Genomic DNA, 16,251 nt, shown 5'->3' with positions numbered 1-16,251 from the left:
GGACTGCTAATGGCTAAAACTCTTCGAGAATGAAGGTGTGGATCATTTCACCAGGCAAAGAATCTTGACCAACTAAAGTGCTTGCTGAGAACAAAGCGCACCTCATTTTACTGTGCTTCAGTTTACTGCACTTCACAGATACTGATTTTTTTTGTTTAACCAATTCAAGTTTTCTAGCAACACTTCATCAGGCAAGTCTATCGGAGCCATTTTTCCAACAGCAGGTGCTCACTTCGTGTCTCCCTGTGCTAATAAACTTTTCCATGATTATCATGTGTTATGGTAATCTGTGATTAGTGATGGATTTCCTTCCTTCTTTCCTTCCTTCTCTCCTCCTCCTCCTCCTCCTTCTTCTTCTTTTACAGACGGGGTCTTGCTCTGTCTTCCAAGTTGGGGTACAGTAGTATAATCATAGCTCATTGGCTCACCGTAGCTTTGAACTCTTAGGCCCACGTGATCCTCTTGCCTCAGCCTCCTGAGTAGCTGGGACTGTAGGTGTGCACCACCATACTTGGCTATTTTTCAATTATTTTTTTTGTAGAGATAAAGTCTTGCTTTGTAGCCTGGGCTGGTATCAAACTCCTGGCTCTGAACAATCCTCTTACCTTGGCTTCCCAAAGTACTGGGATTACAGGTAAGAGCCACCACACTCGGCCTTGATCAGTCATCTTTGATGTTACTACTGTAATTGTTTTGAGGTGCCACCAGCTGCACCCATAGAAGATAGGGAACTTAACTGATAAAGCTGTTCTGACTGCACCACCAACTGAGCAGTTCTCCTGTCCCTATCCCTCTCCTGGGGCCTCCCTGTTCCTTGAAACACAATTTTGAAATGAGGCCAATGAATAACTCTCCGATGGCCTTTAAGAATTCAGGTGAAAGGAAGAGTTGCATATCTCTCACTTTAAATCAAAAGCTAAAAATGATTCCGTTTAGGATGACATGCATGTCAAAAGCCAAGAGGGGCTGAAATTTAGGCCTCTTGCACTAAACAGTTAGCCAAGTAGTGAATGCAAAGGAAAAATTCTTGAGGAAATTAAAAGTGCTACTCTAGTGAACACATGAATGATAAGAAAGCTAAACAGCTTTATTGCTGATCTGGAGAAACTTTGAGTGGTCTGGTTAGAATATCAAACCAGCAACAACATTCCCTTAACCCAAATCCTAATCCAAAGCAAGGTCCTAATTCTCTTCAATTCTATGAAGGCTGAGAGGTGAGGAAGATGCAGAAGAAAAGTTGGAAGCTAGCAGAGGTTGGTTCATGAGATTTAAGGAAGGAAGGAAGCCATCTCTGTAACATAAAAGTGCAAGGTGATACAGCAAGTGCTGATGTATAAGCTGCAGCAAGTTATCCAGAAGATCTAGCTGAGACCATTGATGAGTGTAGCTACACAAAATGACAAATTTTCAATGTAGACAAAACAGCTTCCCACTGGAAGAAGATGATGGCCATCTAGGACTTTCATAGCTAGAGAGGAGAAGTCAATGCTTGGCTTCAAAGCTTCAAGGGACAGGCTGACTCTCTTGTTAGGGGATAATGAAACTGATGATATAAATTGAAGCCAATGCTCATTTACCATTCCAAAAATCCTAGGGCCCTTAAGAATTATGCTAAATAGGTTGGGTGCAGTGGCTCATGCCTGTAATCCCAGCACTTTGCGAGGCCGAGGTGGGTAGATCACATGAAGTCAAGAGTTGAAGAGCAGCCTGCCCAATATGGTGAAACCCTGTCTCTACTAAAAATACAAAAAATTAGCAGGGCATGGTTACGGGCGCCTGTAATCCTAGCTACTCGGCAGGCTGAGGCAGGAGAATCACTTGAACCCAAGTGGCGGCAGTGAGCCAAGAGAGGCGGGAAAATCGCTTGAATCTAGGAGGCAGCACTGAGCCAAGATTGTGCCACTGCACTTCAGCCTGAGTGACAAGAGCAAAACACCGTCTCAAAAAAAAAAAAAAAAAAAAAGAATTATGCTAAGTCTCCTGTGCCTATGCTCTATAAGTGGCACAACAAAGCACATCTGTTTATAGCATGGTTCACTGAATATTTTACGCCTGCCATTAAGACCTACTGCTCAGAAAAGATTCCTTTCAACATATTACTGCTCCTTGGCAACACAACCTGGCCATCCAAGAGCTCTGATGATGAACAAGGAGATTCATGTTGTTTTCATGACTGCTAACACAACACCCATTCTGTAGCCCATGTAAAAGAGCAATTTCAACTTTTAAGTCTCATTATTAAAGATACACATTTTGTAAGGCTATGGATGCCAGAGACAGTGATTCCTCTGATGAATCTGGGGCAAAGTTACTTGAAATCCTTCTGGAAAGGATTTACTATTTTAGGTGTCATTACATATTTGCTTTATTGCAGTTGTGTGGAATGGATCTCACAATATCTTTGAGGTATATCTGTACTGAATGGGTAGCAGAAAAAGGTAGCTATAAATACCAGCTTTAAGTATATAAGTTATAAATACTTATATATATATAACTTACATATAAGTTATAAATACCAGCTATAAGTATATACCAACATAACTGGTTACAAAAACAAAGCATGTAGTAGTACTTATTTTGATATGAATATTTTTGTATATACATATAAGCTGAATATTTCTGTTTTCATGTTCTCTCTTATTCCTTTATCATCTAATATTAACACATTGTCAAAAGTAATGAACTTTTATTTCTCGGTATTTAAATTACAGGGTACCAAGGGTGAGAAGAATGAATATCAGCAAAGGACAATAAGGGATTTTGTTCCCTCTTCTAGGAAAGGTATTAGTGTGTTTTTGCTTGCAGTGTGTTTTCGATTGTACATTTCAATGGCTGTATGATATTTGGTGGAAGCATGACTTTCTTAATATTAACATCATTATTTGGACAATATGTCTATTTTGAGGAGATGTACATCAGTGCCAACTTGGCAAGAGGTGGACTGTGGTGGCTTTTGAATGTGTCAATTTGGTTAGGTTGAACTACATTTCCCAGAATTCCTTTCCTGTTTCTGGTTAGGATGGTACATAAGGGAGTATTTTTGTGGAAAATTTGGAGGGGTAAAGTGAAGCAGCAGCCATTTCTAGTTCACACATCTTGTCACTTATCTGCTGGCTTGCCTTGTGGTGTGAGGCAATAGCTAGGACTGCATCTGCTCCACCTTCCCGTGAATTCTCCTTCAGCAGCTCTGACTCCTGGAGCAGGTGCATGTGTTTAGATCCATGACAAAGGGCACAGGGCTTCTACAAGACATCCACAGAAGCAACAAGACAGAAGCAACAGGAACTGATATGGGCCGGGTGTGGTGGCTCATGCCTGTAATCTCAGCACTTTGAGAGGCCAAGGTGGGAGGACTGCTTGAGCTCAGGAGTTCAAGACCAGCCTGGGCTAAAAATCAAAAAAATTAGTTGAGCATGGCGGTGTGTGTCTGTAGTCCTAGCTACTTGGGAGGCTGAGTGGGAGGATCACTTGAGCCCTGGAGATCAAGGCTGCAGTGAGCTAAGATCACACCACTGCACTCTAGCCTGGGTGATAAAGTCAGACTCTGGAAAAACACACACACACAGACACAGACACAGACACACACACACACACACACACACACACACACACACACACACACAAACCTGATGTGGGTTTAAGCTTACCTTCCTGAACTCCAGCTCTAGCTTATGGGTTCTAGCTCATTGTGGTCTCTGCCACTTCACATTCATCTTCCCTTACCAACTGCCTGCTCTGTGAACTCAAGCTCCTCCATCAGATATAAGGTCAACTTCCTTACAGAGATTGCTCAACCAGCCTCAGTAAAGTCCCAGTGACAAATCCGTTCCTATATGCAGTTTGTCTTCATTATTTGTGGATTCTAAACTTACAAATTCACCTACTCACTAAAATTTATTTGTAACCCCAAAATCCATACTCATGGCATTTTTGCAGTTATTTGCAAAATGCACATGTGAAGAATGGTGAAAAATTTGAGTCATTCATTCTTAATTAAGGCTGAACAAGGTCATGCTCTGCCTTCTTGTTTCAGTTCTTACATTGTGAACAAGTATCCTTTTTATAGACTATTTAGTGCCACAGTTTTCTATTTTTGTGCCTTTTTTTGGTTTCACTGTTTACAATAGCCCCCAAATGTAGTGCTGAAGTGCTGTGTAGTGTTGCTAAGCACAAGAAAGCTGTGTTATGCCTTATGGAGAAAATATGTGTTAGATAAGCTTCATTGAGGCCTGAGTTACAGTGCTGCTGGCCATGAGCTCAATGTTAGATAAGCTTCATTGAGGCCTGAGTTACAGTGCTGCTGGCCATGAGCTCAATGTTAATGAATCAACAGTATATATTAAATAAGGTGTCATTAAACAAAAACACACATAAACAAGTTTACATATTGATGGGTTGACAAAAATGTGACCAGAAGCTCACAGGAACCTGGCCTTGTATTTCATCTAGGAGCTATGATTATTTGCTAATTCAGTGTTTTTAGTGACTTCACATTATATAACTAGCATAAATAATGAAAATCGATTGTATAATATTTAAGAACACACACATATATACATATGTGCATAAGTATGTGTGTGTATATGTCTATCTCTATGTGTATGTATAGTAGCATATACATCTTCTAGTGGTTCTGTCTCTGTGGTTGAACCCTGGCTTACAGACTTACAAAATTCAGCTATAATGATAGTGAAACTCAGTTGAAGTTTAGGTATTAATGACAGTGACGTTTAATTATAACAGTAGTTCTATACCTAGAATCTGAACTATTCTCCAAATTATTTTCTTCAAATATGTACACATATTTTCAACTTTAAGTCCTCAGTGATTAACTATCATGATTGTTAACATAAAGTAGTTTGCGTTCCAAACTTTTACCCATTCTCCAGCACCCATGGCCAGAGCAAACCCATTTCTGCTATCAGTTATAACAAGATGCCACTGCTCACTTGGTTGAGAACTGTGAAAGTCAAAACCAGAAAGCTTACAAATGTCACTCTCTCTTCTTATATAGTGACTCAAATACAAAGCCTTTAGGCTGGAAATCAATGCTATCCTTAAACTTCCTAGAGTCCAACTGCTCCTGACGTGCTCACCTCTTCACCTCTTCCCTTTAAATAGGCAGTCCAGTCTTGCCTTTGTTCCCTGTGAACATCTTCAGATCCATTCCTGCTGTTGCTCCTTAAATTGCCCTGTCTCCTTTGCATAGGATGCTATCTTGCATGTTTTCCCACAGTCCAGAGTCTGTCTATCTAACCCAAGAAGCAACTAAAATCTTTACATGAAATATTTTTTTCTAAAGTCTCTAGGACACACAACATCATTGCCTGCCTGTCATATCATTGAGTTGGAACTCAGAGACACATATCCTATGAAAGATCCTGTATGTCTGCCCAATCCTTGTTGTTTAGGTATCCATGTATGTATGTCTTATCTCTCTAAGCTTCAACAGCAGTTGTCTATACTACTCTCGAATTGTTTCACCTATTCATCTTACCGAGTTTGTTGGTAAGCATTTTAAGTTACTTAACAAATATGTGATACAGCATTCTACCCATGCATAATATTACCAATAATTCATCCAACAACTCAAAGACAAAAACAAACTAATTCACAAAATAGAATTCTACATTTCATTAGCATATTTTTCACCTTGAAAAACAACAGCAATCATATATCTCTTATCAAACACATACCTGCTGAGACTCGGGGGCAATCAGGTAGCATGGACTCCACTGATGTGTCTAATGGTTCTGAGCTAGAGACCCAATTACAACAGTTCTGCAATGTAATAGAGACAATATTGTTGAAATACAATTTAAGCCAAGACCAAATGTTGAGGAAGAGATTAATTTATCCTATGAAATCAACTACTAGACTGTATTCAATTTATTTTTCAACACACGTAACATTTTTTTCTTATGTAAACAGTCAGTAATTATTCATAATTAACATGACTGTGAAAAAGGTTTTTTTTTGTTTGTTTGTTTTACAATTCAGCAAATCATCTGCGCTGATATTAAGATGACATGTAAGGGCAGGGCATGGTGGCTCATGCCACAATCCCAGCACTTTGGGAGGAGGTCAAGGCGGGCAGATCACCTGGGGTCAGGAGTTCGAGACCAGCCTGGTCAACATGGTGAAACCCCTTCTGTACTAAAAATACAAAAATTAGCTGGGCGTGGTGGCGCATGCCTGTAGTCCCAGCTACTTGGGAGACTGAGGCAGGAGAATGGCTTGAACCCAGGAGGCAGAGGTTGCAGTGAGCTGAAATCACTCCATTGCACTCCAGCCTGGGTGCCAGAGGGAGACCCTGTCTCAAAAAATAAATAAATAAAATAAGATGACATGTAACCTTCCATGAACCATGATGCAATATATTTCCAAGTGAAGTTTAGATGGCCAAGCAGTAAACAAATAAAGGTATTATAATTAAGGGAAAATAAAAGAAGTATCCATTTTTAACTTTTAGATTAAAATAAATATTAATATGAACACAAGAAAGAATAGCCAATTTTTAAACTATATTCTTTGTGTAATACCAGAATAAATGAATTTTGTATTTACTCCTCAAAATCTGACCCATATAAAAATATTATTTTTTGATTTTTATTTTTACCTGCTTTAATGAAGGCTGTTATCAAAATAGTTATAAAGAATCACCATCTGGTGAGTTGTAGCTGTGTGTCTATGGACACAAAGCCTCCAATATTAAAAATTAGGTAATTTTTAATAGCAACGATGTAATGATTTACAATTCAGAGAAATAAAATAACCTATATTCCTTCTATACATTTTAAGTCTGTATTTGAAGTCTGGCTAAAAATATGTGATTATCATCATACGGTTTTTAAAACATTTCTCAACACACAGACACATACACACGCACACACACATACACAATGAATTTCCAGACAGATTTTTTTTTTTAAAGAAATCATCCCATCAATCATTTTGGAAAAATCGGTGATTGCTATTCTGGTAAACAAGCATGTATTGTGTATTTTTAGATGCTTGCTGCCCTGGTTGTGCACCATGGAATCCGTCCTCACTGTGGAAAGATCCTTGACTGGTAGATCAAGTGTCTTATTGTATTTCCTTAATTCATTCTGTCTGGAAGAAGATGTCAGCTGTGTTGCAGTGAGGAGAGAATTTCAAAGGCCCCAGTCCCCACCAATAAAGGCCGAGGAATGGCTTTTGAATAGATTTGTCAAGGCAACCCTACTGTTCTGGGACCAGGGAGAGCAGGAATAACATAAAGGAAGGGTTGCTGTATGAGATTAGAAAGTGAAGTTCACAAAGCATGGCAGATTTTTGTAAGAAACAGTAGATCAATGAAACTATTGAACTGTGTAGGAAAAAAACATGAAAACAAACATAACATGTAGTAATGTTCTTAAATGCTTTCTCTCTTTTTACATTTAAAATAGATAAAATATTAGTATTTTTCATGCACTACAAAAGCTTGGTGGTTTAAAATGGATACATATTCTATAATGTGCTCACCTAATCTTAATTAGCAGTTGAATGCAAAACTACACAATGTAAGGGTAGAAATTATAAAAGAAATAGGGTTTTAGAAGATATTTCATACATTTGAAATAAGTAAAATTAATATTACCATTGATAGAACACCACATCAGAGAGTTCTAGATAATGCAGAAGATTAGCACACAATTAGCCAGCTTTTATATACAATGTGACACTTGCTTGTAAGAAATAAGTATTCTCCAAAGCAGTGTCAAGATATGTAAATGGATGATTTGTTTTATCATTCATCACAGCCCCTAATAAATTCAAAAATCATGACTTCTATAGGTACTAAAAATAGGCTCCCAATGATACAGGGAGATAGCTTCAATGAAGAATGACTTTCTCTTTCTCTCTCTCTTTTTTTTAAACAATTCCGTCTTTTCAATGACAGCAATTAGCACTACCGACAGACAGGCAGCGATTAGGTACTGTATGTATTTTAATTATTATTCATCCAACTAGTACCTCCAAATCTGATGAAAGTCAGCTATTAACCAGGTGATATGTCGGTCTTCCTACTGTTCACCTACACATCACATATGTAAAGCTATGTCTTAGAGGATTTTCTAGTATTAATACAAGTGATGGCACATTACAATATGCAGACGATTAATCATTTTCTAAATTGTTACCTTAAAAAGCTGAACAAAATGAACTTTTGTACAGTTTGCTCAGATCACCTTGAATTCAAACACTTAAAGCAAAATATAGGTTAACATTTTATGTTTGTGAAATTTCAGTTTTTATGTGGCCACATGTTTAAGGCTTTGATCTCTCATAAAAACTGGACAGAAGTTAAACACCCTATAGTTAAAGTGAGTATGTTCAAAAGTTCTCTGCAATGACAAAGTACCTGTGTACAACTACACAGATTTGATATGGCCATTTCAGAGTGTGTATGTGTGTGTGTTTGTGTGTGTGTGTCTGTGTGTGTGTGCAGAGGCATGTGGCATTTTTGCCCCATTGGGAAAATTATATAGAAAAAGGGCAAAACAAGTTAAATGTTTGCTATATGATAGAGTATAATGAAATAAAATAACATAAACATATGCAAAGAAAGACATGCAGTTATATCTAAATTCAATTTGTCTGAAATTTTATTTTATCAAATCTAACTCCCTATTCTGAAATGTGTTACTATAGTTTAGAAGTCAAGTCTCTTTCGATGCTTTTCTAATTACTTACGTATCCCTTTTTTCAATGCCTCACTTTGTCCCCATTCCAAATTTTAGTTGAGATGAACACTACCAAAGTGTTACGGGTAGTGATGCAGGCAGCCCACTAGGAAAGTCCTACCTAAATTCAAAACATGCTGGAGAGGGTTAGCAGCCCCTGAGATTTATTCTCAGGTCCCCTGAATAGGCAACAAGGTATGTTGAACTCAAGGTACCAATAGTGCCATACTTGAGTCTCAGATGCAGCCTCCCCTAGTTCCAACAAACAAGCATAGAGAAAGAAGTCCTTGGCCAGGGCAGGCAGATAGGGACAGACTACATGACTAATGTTTCTCTGGATCTGAAGGAAAAAGAGAAAAATAGGTAATGTAGAAAGTATTTCTTTAAGCTAAGTGTTTTCAGTTTAAACATTTTTTTTTACCCTAAAATGATGATCCTATAGATTTTTGTGGTTGTAAATTTTCCTTTTTGTAATATCCAAAATTTGGGGAGCTATCGATATGGATTAGAAATGCCTACAGGCCACAGTGCTGAGTGATTCCCTTTGACATTTGAACCAAGGTCAACAATATTTCAGAGTAGGTTTGAAATAATTTTTTTAAATAAAAAGATTACAATTTAGTATATTATATTTAAAGAGAAAAGTAGGTAGTAGCTATTCCTGTGCAAGGTGTTTGGAGGTATTTGGAGATGCTTACTGCCTTGGTTGAGGCCAGATTTTTATTCATTTTTATTGCATTTGTCTGAATTGTAAATCGCCATTGCTTTAAAGGCTGATTTTTTAATGTGAAACGTTTTGTGTCCTCAGACAAATACAGCTATGGTTCACTAGGTCAAGTTTCTAAGGCCCTGCACTCAGAGTTGAATGGTGATGGGAAGGGTTCACAACTATTACATAAAATCGTACATCTGGTGTAGCTGGAGAATTTCAGAGGTCAGGGGTATGTTGGGAAACATTTGCCCACTCCGCCTAGACAGTCCTGGGGCTTGAAGTAAGAAGTTCCTCAGGAGCTGCCTTCATTTACCTTTTACCTCTCCTCAAGAGGCTGGCTTAGCGTCTATGCGTGGTCTTTTAGTTCAGAATAGGTTTCACTTGGAGTAATTGCTCAAAGTAGTACTACTCTTTGACTTTCTTTCTTTCTTTTTTTTTTTGAGATGGAGCTTTTGCTCTGCTGGCCAGGCTGGAGTGCAATGGCGTGATCTCAGCCCACTGCAACCCCCACCTCCTGGGTTCAAGTGATTCTCCTGCCTCAGCCTCCTGAGTAGCTGGGATTATGGGTGCCTGACGCTATGCCTGGCTAATTTTTATATTTTTAGTAGAAACAAAGTTTCGTCATGTTGGCCAGGCTGGTCTCGAACTCTTGACCTTAGGTGATCCACCTGTCTCGGCCTCCCAGTGTTGGGATTACAGGTGTGAGCCACTGTGCCCGGCCTGACCTTCCTTCTTTAAAGGAAACTGTTACTAATATTTATAAATTACACAAGTAATACAATAATATATTTCTTAACCTTTGTTCTGTATGCTAAATTGGTAGGTTTAAAAATTAGTTTTTTAAAAAATGAATGCATAACATCAGTAACTTTATCACATCCCTTCTTATTGTTACAGATTTAGGACTTTCAAGTGCATTTTTGTTACATGGATATACTACAGCATAGTGGTAAAGTCTGGGCTTTTAGTGTAACTGTCACCCAAATAATGTACATCATAAGTTCTCATCCTTCATCTCCCACCTTCCATCTTTTGAAGTCTCCAATGTCTATTATTCTACTTTGTATGTCTGTATGTACCCATTGTTTAGCTCCCACTGAGAAGTGAGAACATGTGGTATTTAACTTTCTGTTTCTGAGTGATTTCAGTTAAGACAATGGCCTCCAGTTCCATCCATGTTGCTGCAAGATATAATTTCATTCATTTTTATGGCTGAGTAGTATTCCAAAGTATATATCTCTATATATCTATATACATATATTTAGATATGTACCACATTTTCTCTATCCAGTCATCCTTTGATGGATGCTTAGGTTGATTCCAAGACTTTGCTATCATGAATAGTGCTGTGATAAACATACCAGTGTAGATGTCTTTTTGGTAAAATGACTTCTTTTGCTTTGGGTAGATACCCAGTAGTGACATGGCTAGATCAAATAGTACTTCTATCTTTACTCTTTGAGAAATCTCCATACTGTTTTCCACAGAGGCTGTACTAATTTACATTCCCACCAACAATGTATATGAATCCCCATTCTGATTGGTGTGAGATGGTATCTCATTTTGGTTTTAATTTGCATTTCTCTGATGACTGCTGATGTCGAGCATTTTTTCATATGTTTGTTGGCCACTTATATGTATCACATTAATTTAAACATACAAAACAAAAAATTTTCCAACACCCATGCTTAAGATAACCGCCCTTTCCTGTAATCCAGGTTTGTTTCTCTTCATTATTTCAAGGAGTCTTGCAGAGGGGATAGGAAATAAGAAAGGAGAAAGAAAAGGGGAGGAAGTTTCATCCTGAGAGTTTGGAAACACTGGACTCTTATCTTGCCAAACCACACTGTAATCTTCTCTACAAGAGGTCACACATTTAGGTGTGTTCCTACAAGGATACCTGTCATACACTTTTACAGTCTTTTTGTTCTCGTTTTGGAGAAGATCACTGAACAGGGGTAATTTCAAAGCCCCATCAGGAATGATCTAATAATTTAAATCTCTGAGATATTACAGTATTTTCAATAATAACACATCTCATTTCTTTATATAGTACCATTTGCTTTTCAAAGAGCTTTCATCCTTGATTATCACCTTTGCTTCTCACAATATTTCATGAAGTAGATGGAATAGGAATTACTGTCTCCAATTCAATTATGAAACAGACCCAAAAAGATGGAGTGGCTTTTCCAAGATTATAAATCTTAGCAAACTAGCTGGTATATGCTAGATTCTTAATTATTGATTTACCTAGCCAGAGTCATTATCAAAATTTAGTTCTCCCATATGCTTGTTCTGAATTACTTCCAGTATGTCACCCTGTTTCCTTTTTGTAAGATATTTTGAATACGCAAACCATTCATAAAACAAAAGATGAATACAGTTTATGTGTTTTATATTATTTGGGAGTGAGACTGTAACAACAGTGACAGCTCTAACTTACCGAACTTTTTTAAAGTGCCAAGAACTGTGCTATTTCTTTACATATGCATTTTCCATCACGTTTGCAAGGTAGGTATTATAGTTTACAGATGAGAAAATCAAATCTCAAAGAGATAAAATAACTTGCTTCAAACTACGAAGTTATGTAAGTGATTGAGCTGGGATATCAATTTTGATAGGTCAAAATACAAAACTCTTCAAATTGCTTCCCTAAGGCTTAATTGAGGGAACTGAAAGAACTATCCAAGAACTAGGGCATTTATAAAATTTTATAAATTTTACAAAAGCTATGCTTGCAAAGAAATTAATGGCAGCCTTGATTAAATTATGATGAATTCAACAACTGTCTAGTCAGTTAGATGGAAGCTACACAGATTAATATATTCTGACTTTTGAAAGGAATACCTAATCCAGCCTTAGTTAGAAATACTTAAAAAGTAAACCTAAATAAATTTTGTTATTTTGTCATCTGGAATGAAAAACTCATGAGCAAGGATGTTTTTAGTTTGAACCAAGTATCAAATTCCATACTAGTTATGTGTGTGGGGAAAAGTTACTAACAGCTCATTTACTAACCTTACTATTTATATAATGCTGGGAGCTTTCTATGTCATCATCAAACACCTACATGTTAGAAAAGATTTTAAAAACCCATCTTTATATGTTTATAGTATTAAGAGGACTGGAATAAAAATATTTTAGACCTTTGCATGATGAAAGTACTTTTTCTAATGTAGAAAAACAAGTGATAACAGACTGGTGATAATTTAACGCTACTATGAAATTATATAGCCTACTTTTTCTATCTCTTCAAACATTAACTCTATGGTCCTTACAGTGCACCATGAAGGCTGGTAGAATTTACCCACCACACAGTCCTACGGTATCAGCTGAAGGGCCACAAGGTATTCTATCAAGAAAAACTGGAAGAAAACCAAGAAGGTCAATCAACTCATTCATACTATATAAGTAAATGATTTGATTAAACAATTACTACGGCATGGGTGGCTGATGCCAACTGCTTATAATATCAGAAAGATAAATAAAAATAAAAGAAAATTTCAGCTGGATATTTGTCATAGGAATAAAAAATATAACAGGCTGAAAGTTAAAAAATAATAATAATGGGAGCATATTCAATGAATCCTTGTTAGTTTTCAGGTTCACCGGCCCTTAGGAAGTGTGAAAAGAAGCTTTCTTAGCCTGAGGCTGAACCATGGCTAGCCCCTGGGTTTCTCTTAGCTCAAGGGTCTGGCATAACAGCATTTCAGCTTTTTTCTTCTCTTCCCTCTACTGGATGTAGTCAGCCAATCCATTTAAGAGTGGCACACACTGACTGCCTTTCAAGAAGAAAAGGAGACCAAGTGTACCTTATGCGTTGTTCTTGTAACTAAGCGGCACCAATGCTAAATAGCTGGTGGAAAAATTAAGCATCAGGGAATAAGAATCTCTTAATTCCATGACCTTTTTCAGCACAAGTTCCCACCTTAGACTGAACACTATACACACAGTGTTCTATAGAAAACCAAAAAGAAGGGAGGGGGGTTTCAAAAATATTAGTTCTTCACACGGGTTTTCTATTATTATTTTAAGCATGTCTAACATTTTCTATTTCCTCGCAATGTTCTGCCTCTAGAAAGGGAGTCTGAGGATGGGAGGTGTTACAGGTTGGTGGGGGCTCAAGGCATAAAGGCTCACGCCCATTCATCTCAGCACTAAAAAAAAAAAAAAAAAAAAAAAACAAGTCTCACCTCTCTCATCCATTCTCGAATCGTTTTGCCAGCTTCTTGATGCCACACATTGTGAACAGAGTCTGTCAATGCCACAGCAGTTACCTTATTTTTTACATCTGCTTCTCGTTGAATCATCTATTTTAAAAAAGGAAAATAAAATATTCGCTATAATTGTTTTTCCTACTGGGTGCAGCCTGCTTAGTCAGAGATAACAACAATATTATATTAAAAATGAAAAAGCAATATGTATCTCTGGTTCAAAGTTACTCTTTTTTGCATTGAACACATACCCTATTCTTGTCCAGAGATGTGAAAAGACCTAATATTTTCCTTTAAAAAGATGATACCACTTAAGTCTTAGAACTACGCAGCTCTATTATTTTCCATGTGGTTTGACAGTTTGAGGATTAAAGGGATCACAGGGGAATCCCTGAGGGTTTCTTTTACAAGTTTCTTCCACCACTTCCTGTTTCAGTGCTTCAGGGAAGTTAGTACCCGGGGTTCACTGTTAGCTACTTAGGACCAACTTCTACTAGTTTTCAGTAGATGGCACGTCAGTAAAGAAAGACATCTTGCTTTGACTTTTCCAATTTAGTAATTCCTTGGTGTTTTAAATGCCCACAAAGATATTTTTCGTTCAAGCCTATTAATATAATTTTGCTTTCTAACATATTTCTTTATGTTGGCAAACTATTACATTTTATAATAACTTCTTCCTATAGAATGCTATTTCTACAAAACAAAACAGCTTCTAAAAATAATAAAAAAAGATTTGCTTGGCTTGGAGATACCGATGAATTCATCAGTGGTCTGCCAGATAAAGAAATTAAAAGAGAAAATTTCTACATCAGAAGAACTGAAAAAAGGTTTCAATCTACTACACTAGTGGCCCTAATTTGGTGTAACAAATGTAAGAAAGCTTTGAAAATTACAGTTAAAATATCATAAATAGTAACCTTGCATTTCATAATAATTTTCTTTTTTTGCTTCAAGTGTCTTTTCTCCCTCTAAATTCTTTTATTGAAAAAAAGAACAATTTCTTTATCATTTGCTGTTAATTTCTATGAATTGTCTATCAAAAATATAATAGTGCACTTCAAAAAAGAGAATTCTGAATGGCGATGAAAGTGCATACAGAGAAAGAACATTGCACACCATGCTTATGATACCAAAGGATGCCTATTGGCATTCTGAATTTAAAACGTCTCTTTCTCTCTTAAATTTTTTTAAGCCCAGCATATGCACATGATGTCTCAATGAATACTACCTAATGGGAACCCAACTCACTGTTAACGCTACCTCACCAACACTTCTGCACCTCAACTCTTTGTGCCCTGTGTTTTCTGCTTATATAATGTAAAAATCTTAAAATCAATATGGGTTACCAACGTCATAATATTACTGCAAAAATTTATCTTGCAATACCAATAATACCTTTCAAAGCATAAAATAATACTCTAAATTAATACTTCACATGAATTATTAAGTAGTATGCTACCTTCTTCTGGATTTTATTTTACAAATAGATTCTCATTGGATCACACTGGCACTAGCATATAAAAGTTTAAACCAACATTAGATGATAAAACCCCAAATTCCACAATAGTGAATCCATCTGACTTATGAAGAAATTATATGTCCTTATTCTCATTTTCTAAATAGTAACACTTTTAGAGATCTAGACCAATTGTTGCTGAAGTACAAAATAAGAACATGCTTTCTGGTATTCTAAGGATATGCTTGCGTTTTAAAATATTTGACCTGGATTTTGTTGTGGCTGTTGTTAACATATGCAGATTTACTTAAGACAGCATCTGAAGACGCTAAATCTTGAGAGCCATTTGTGAAATGAGATACAATGAAGTAATGAATTGGTGAGGAGTTAGTGTTAAAATAGAAAACCTGGGGATTAAAATTCTACAAGCTGGAAAAATACAGAGTTGTTAGAGGGACTACCAGAGGAAAATATCTGTAGTCTGTTTGTCTTTCTGGCTGACGTTTCGTACAGTGGAAGTGATAAAACGCAATTTATCATCACATCACACCGTCACATTATAATCCAATATGATACTCTCTTACACTGTTATAGCATTTTACACTTTAAAAATCACTTTCATATTTTATTATTACAGGTGGGGAATGGCCAAATTCCAGAAGATCTTAATGAAGAGCTGTTTACAAATTAACCCAGTAGCAAAGAATTTCCAACATTTGACTGTTTAGGATTAGTAGAATTGTGAATAAGTGAATATGTTAACAGTCTAACTTTCTGGACTATTTACCTCTGTTCCATCCTTGCTGCAGCCTACTTTAGTAGTCCTGGAACTACTTGCAACTGCCATTTCTGTCCAGACCCTCTGCTTCTTGCATTTGTTAGTCTGGGTCACAGTGACTTAGTTACTTCTTCCACTGTGAATGAGCACTGATGAAAAATACCAGAGAGAGGCAATGGTGCAGGGAGATGGAATTGAGTTTGCTTAAGAGACAGACCTTAGATGAAATATAGCCAAAGCAAGGAATGAGTGGAAGCACAGCTGGGCAGGAAAAATCCTTCTATAATGTGGTCTGTAACAGAAGACCAATAGTCTGGAAAACGCTCTCTAAAAGGGAGAAAGCCATATCATCAAAGTCCTTATCTATAACAATCTAAGGTGGA

At 37.0% G+C, this 16,251-nt stretch overlaps 1 protein-coding gene across 8 annotated transcripts in view; it reads right to left on the bottom strand.

Annotated features, from left to right (window-relative positions):
- Nucleotides 1-16,251, bottom strand: part of FAM172A (family with sequence similarity 172 member A) — a 528,836-nt gene that overhangs the window by 157,021 nt on the left and 355,564 nt on the right. For all 8 annotated transcript variants that reach the window (XM_030927233.1, XM_030927239.1, XM_030927235.1 and 5 more), the window contains 2 exons: nucleotides 13,614-13,730; nucleotides 5,697-5,781 (listed from right to left, as the gene is read on the bottom strand). In XM_030927233.1, coding sequence (XP_030783093.1) covers nucleotides 5,697-5,781; nucleotides 13,614-13,730 — 202 coding nt within the window. The remainder of the gene's footprint in view (nucleotides 1-5,696; nucleotides 5,782-13,613; nucleotides 13,731-16,251) is intronic.

This window comes from Rhinopithecus roxellana, chromosome 3, assembly GCF_007565055.1.
Source record: "Rhinopithecus roxellana isolate Shanxi Qingling chromosome 3, ASM756505v1, whole genome shotgun sequence".
In the NCBI taxonomy this organism is placed as follows: domain Eukaryota; kingdom Metazoa; phylum Chordata; class Mammalia; order Primates; family Cercopithecidae; genus Rhinopithecus; species Rhinopithecus roxellana.
The sequence above is the reverse complement of the archived record's forward strand: the minus strand, read 5'-3'. Positions and strand labels throughout refer to the sequence as shown.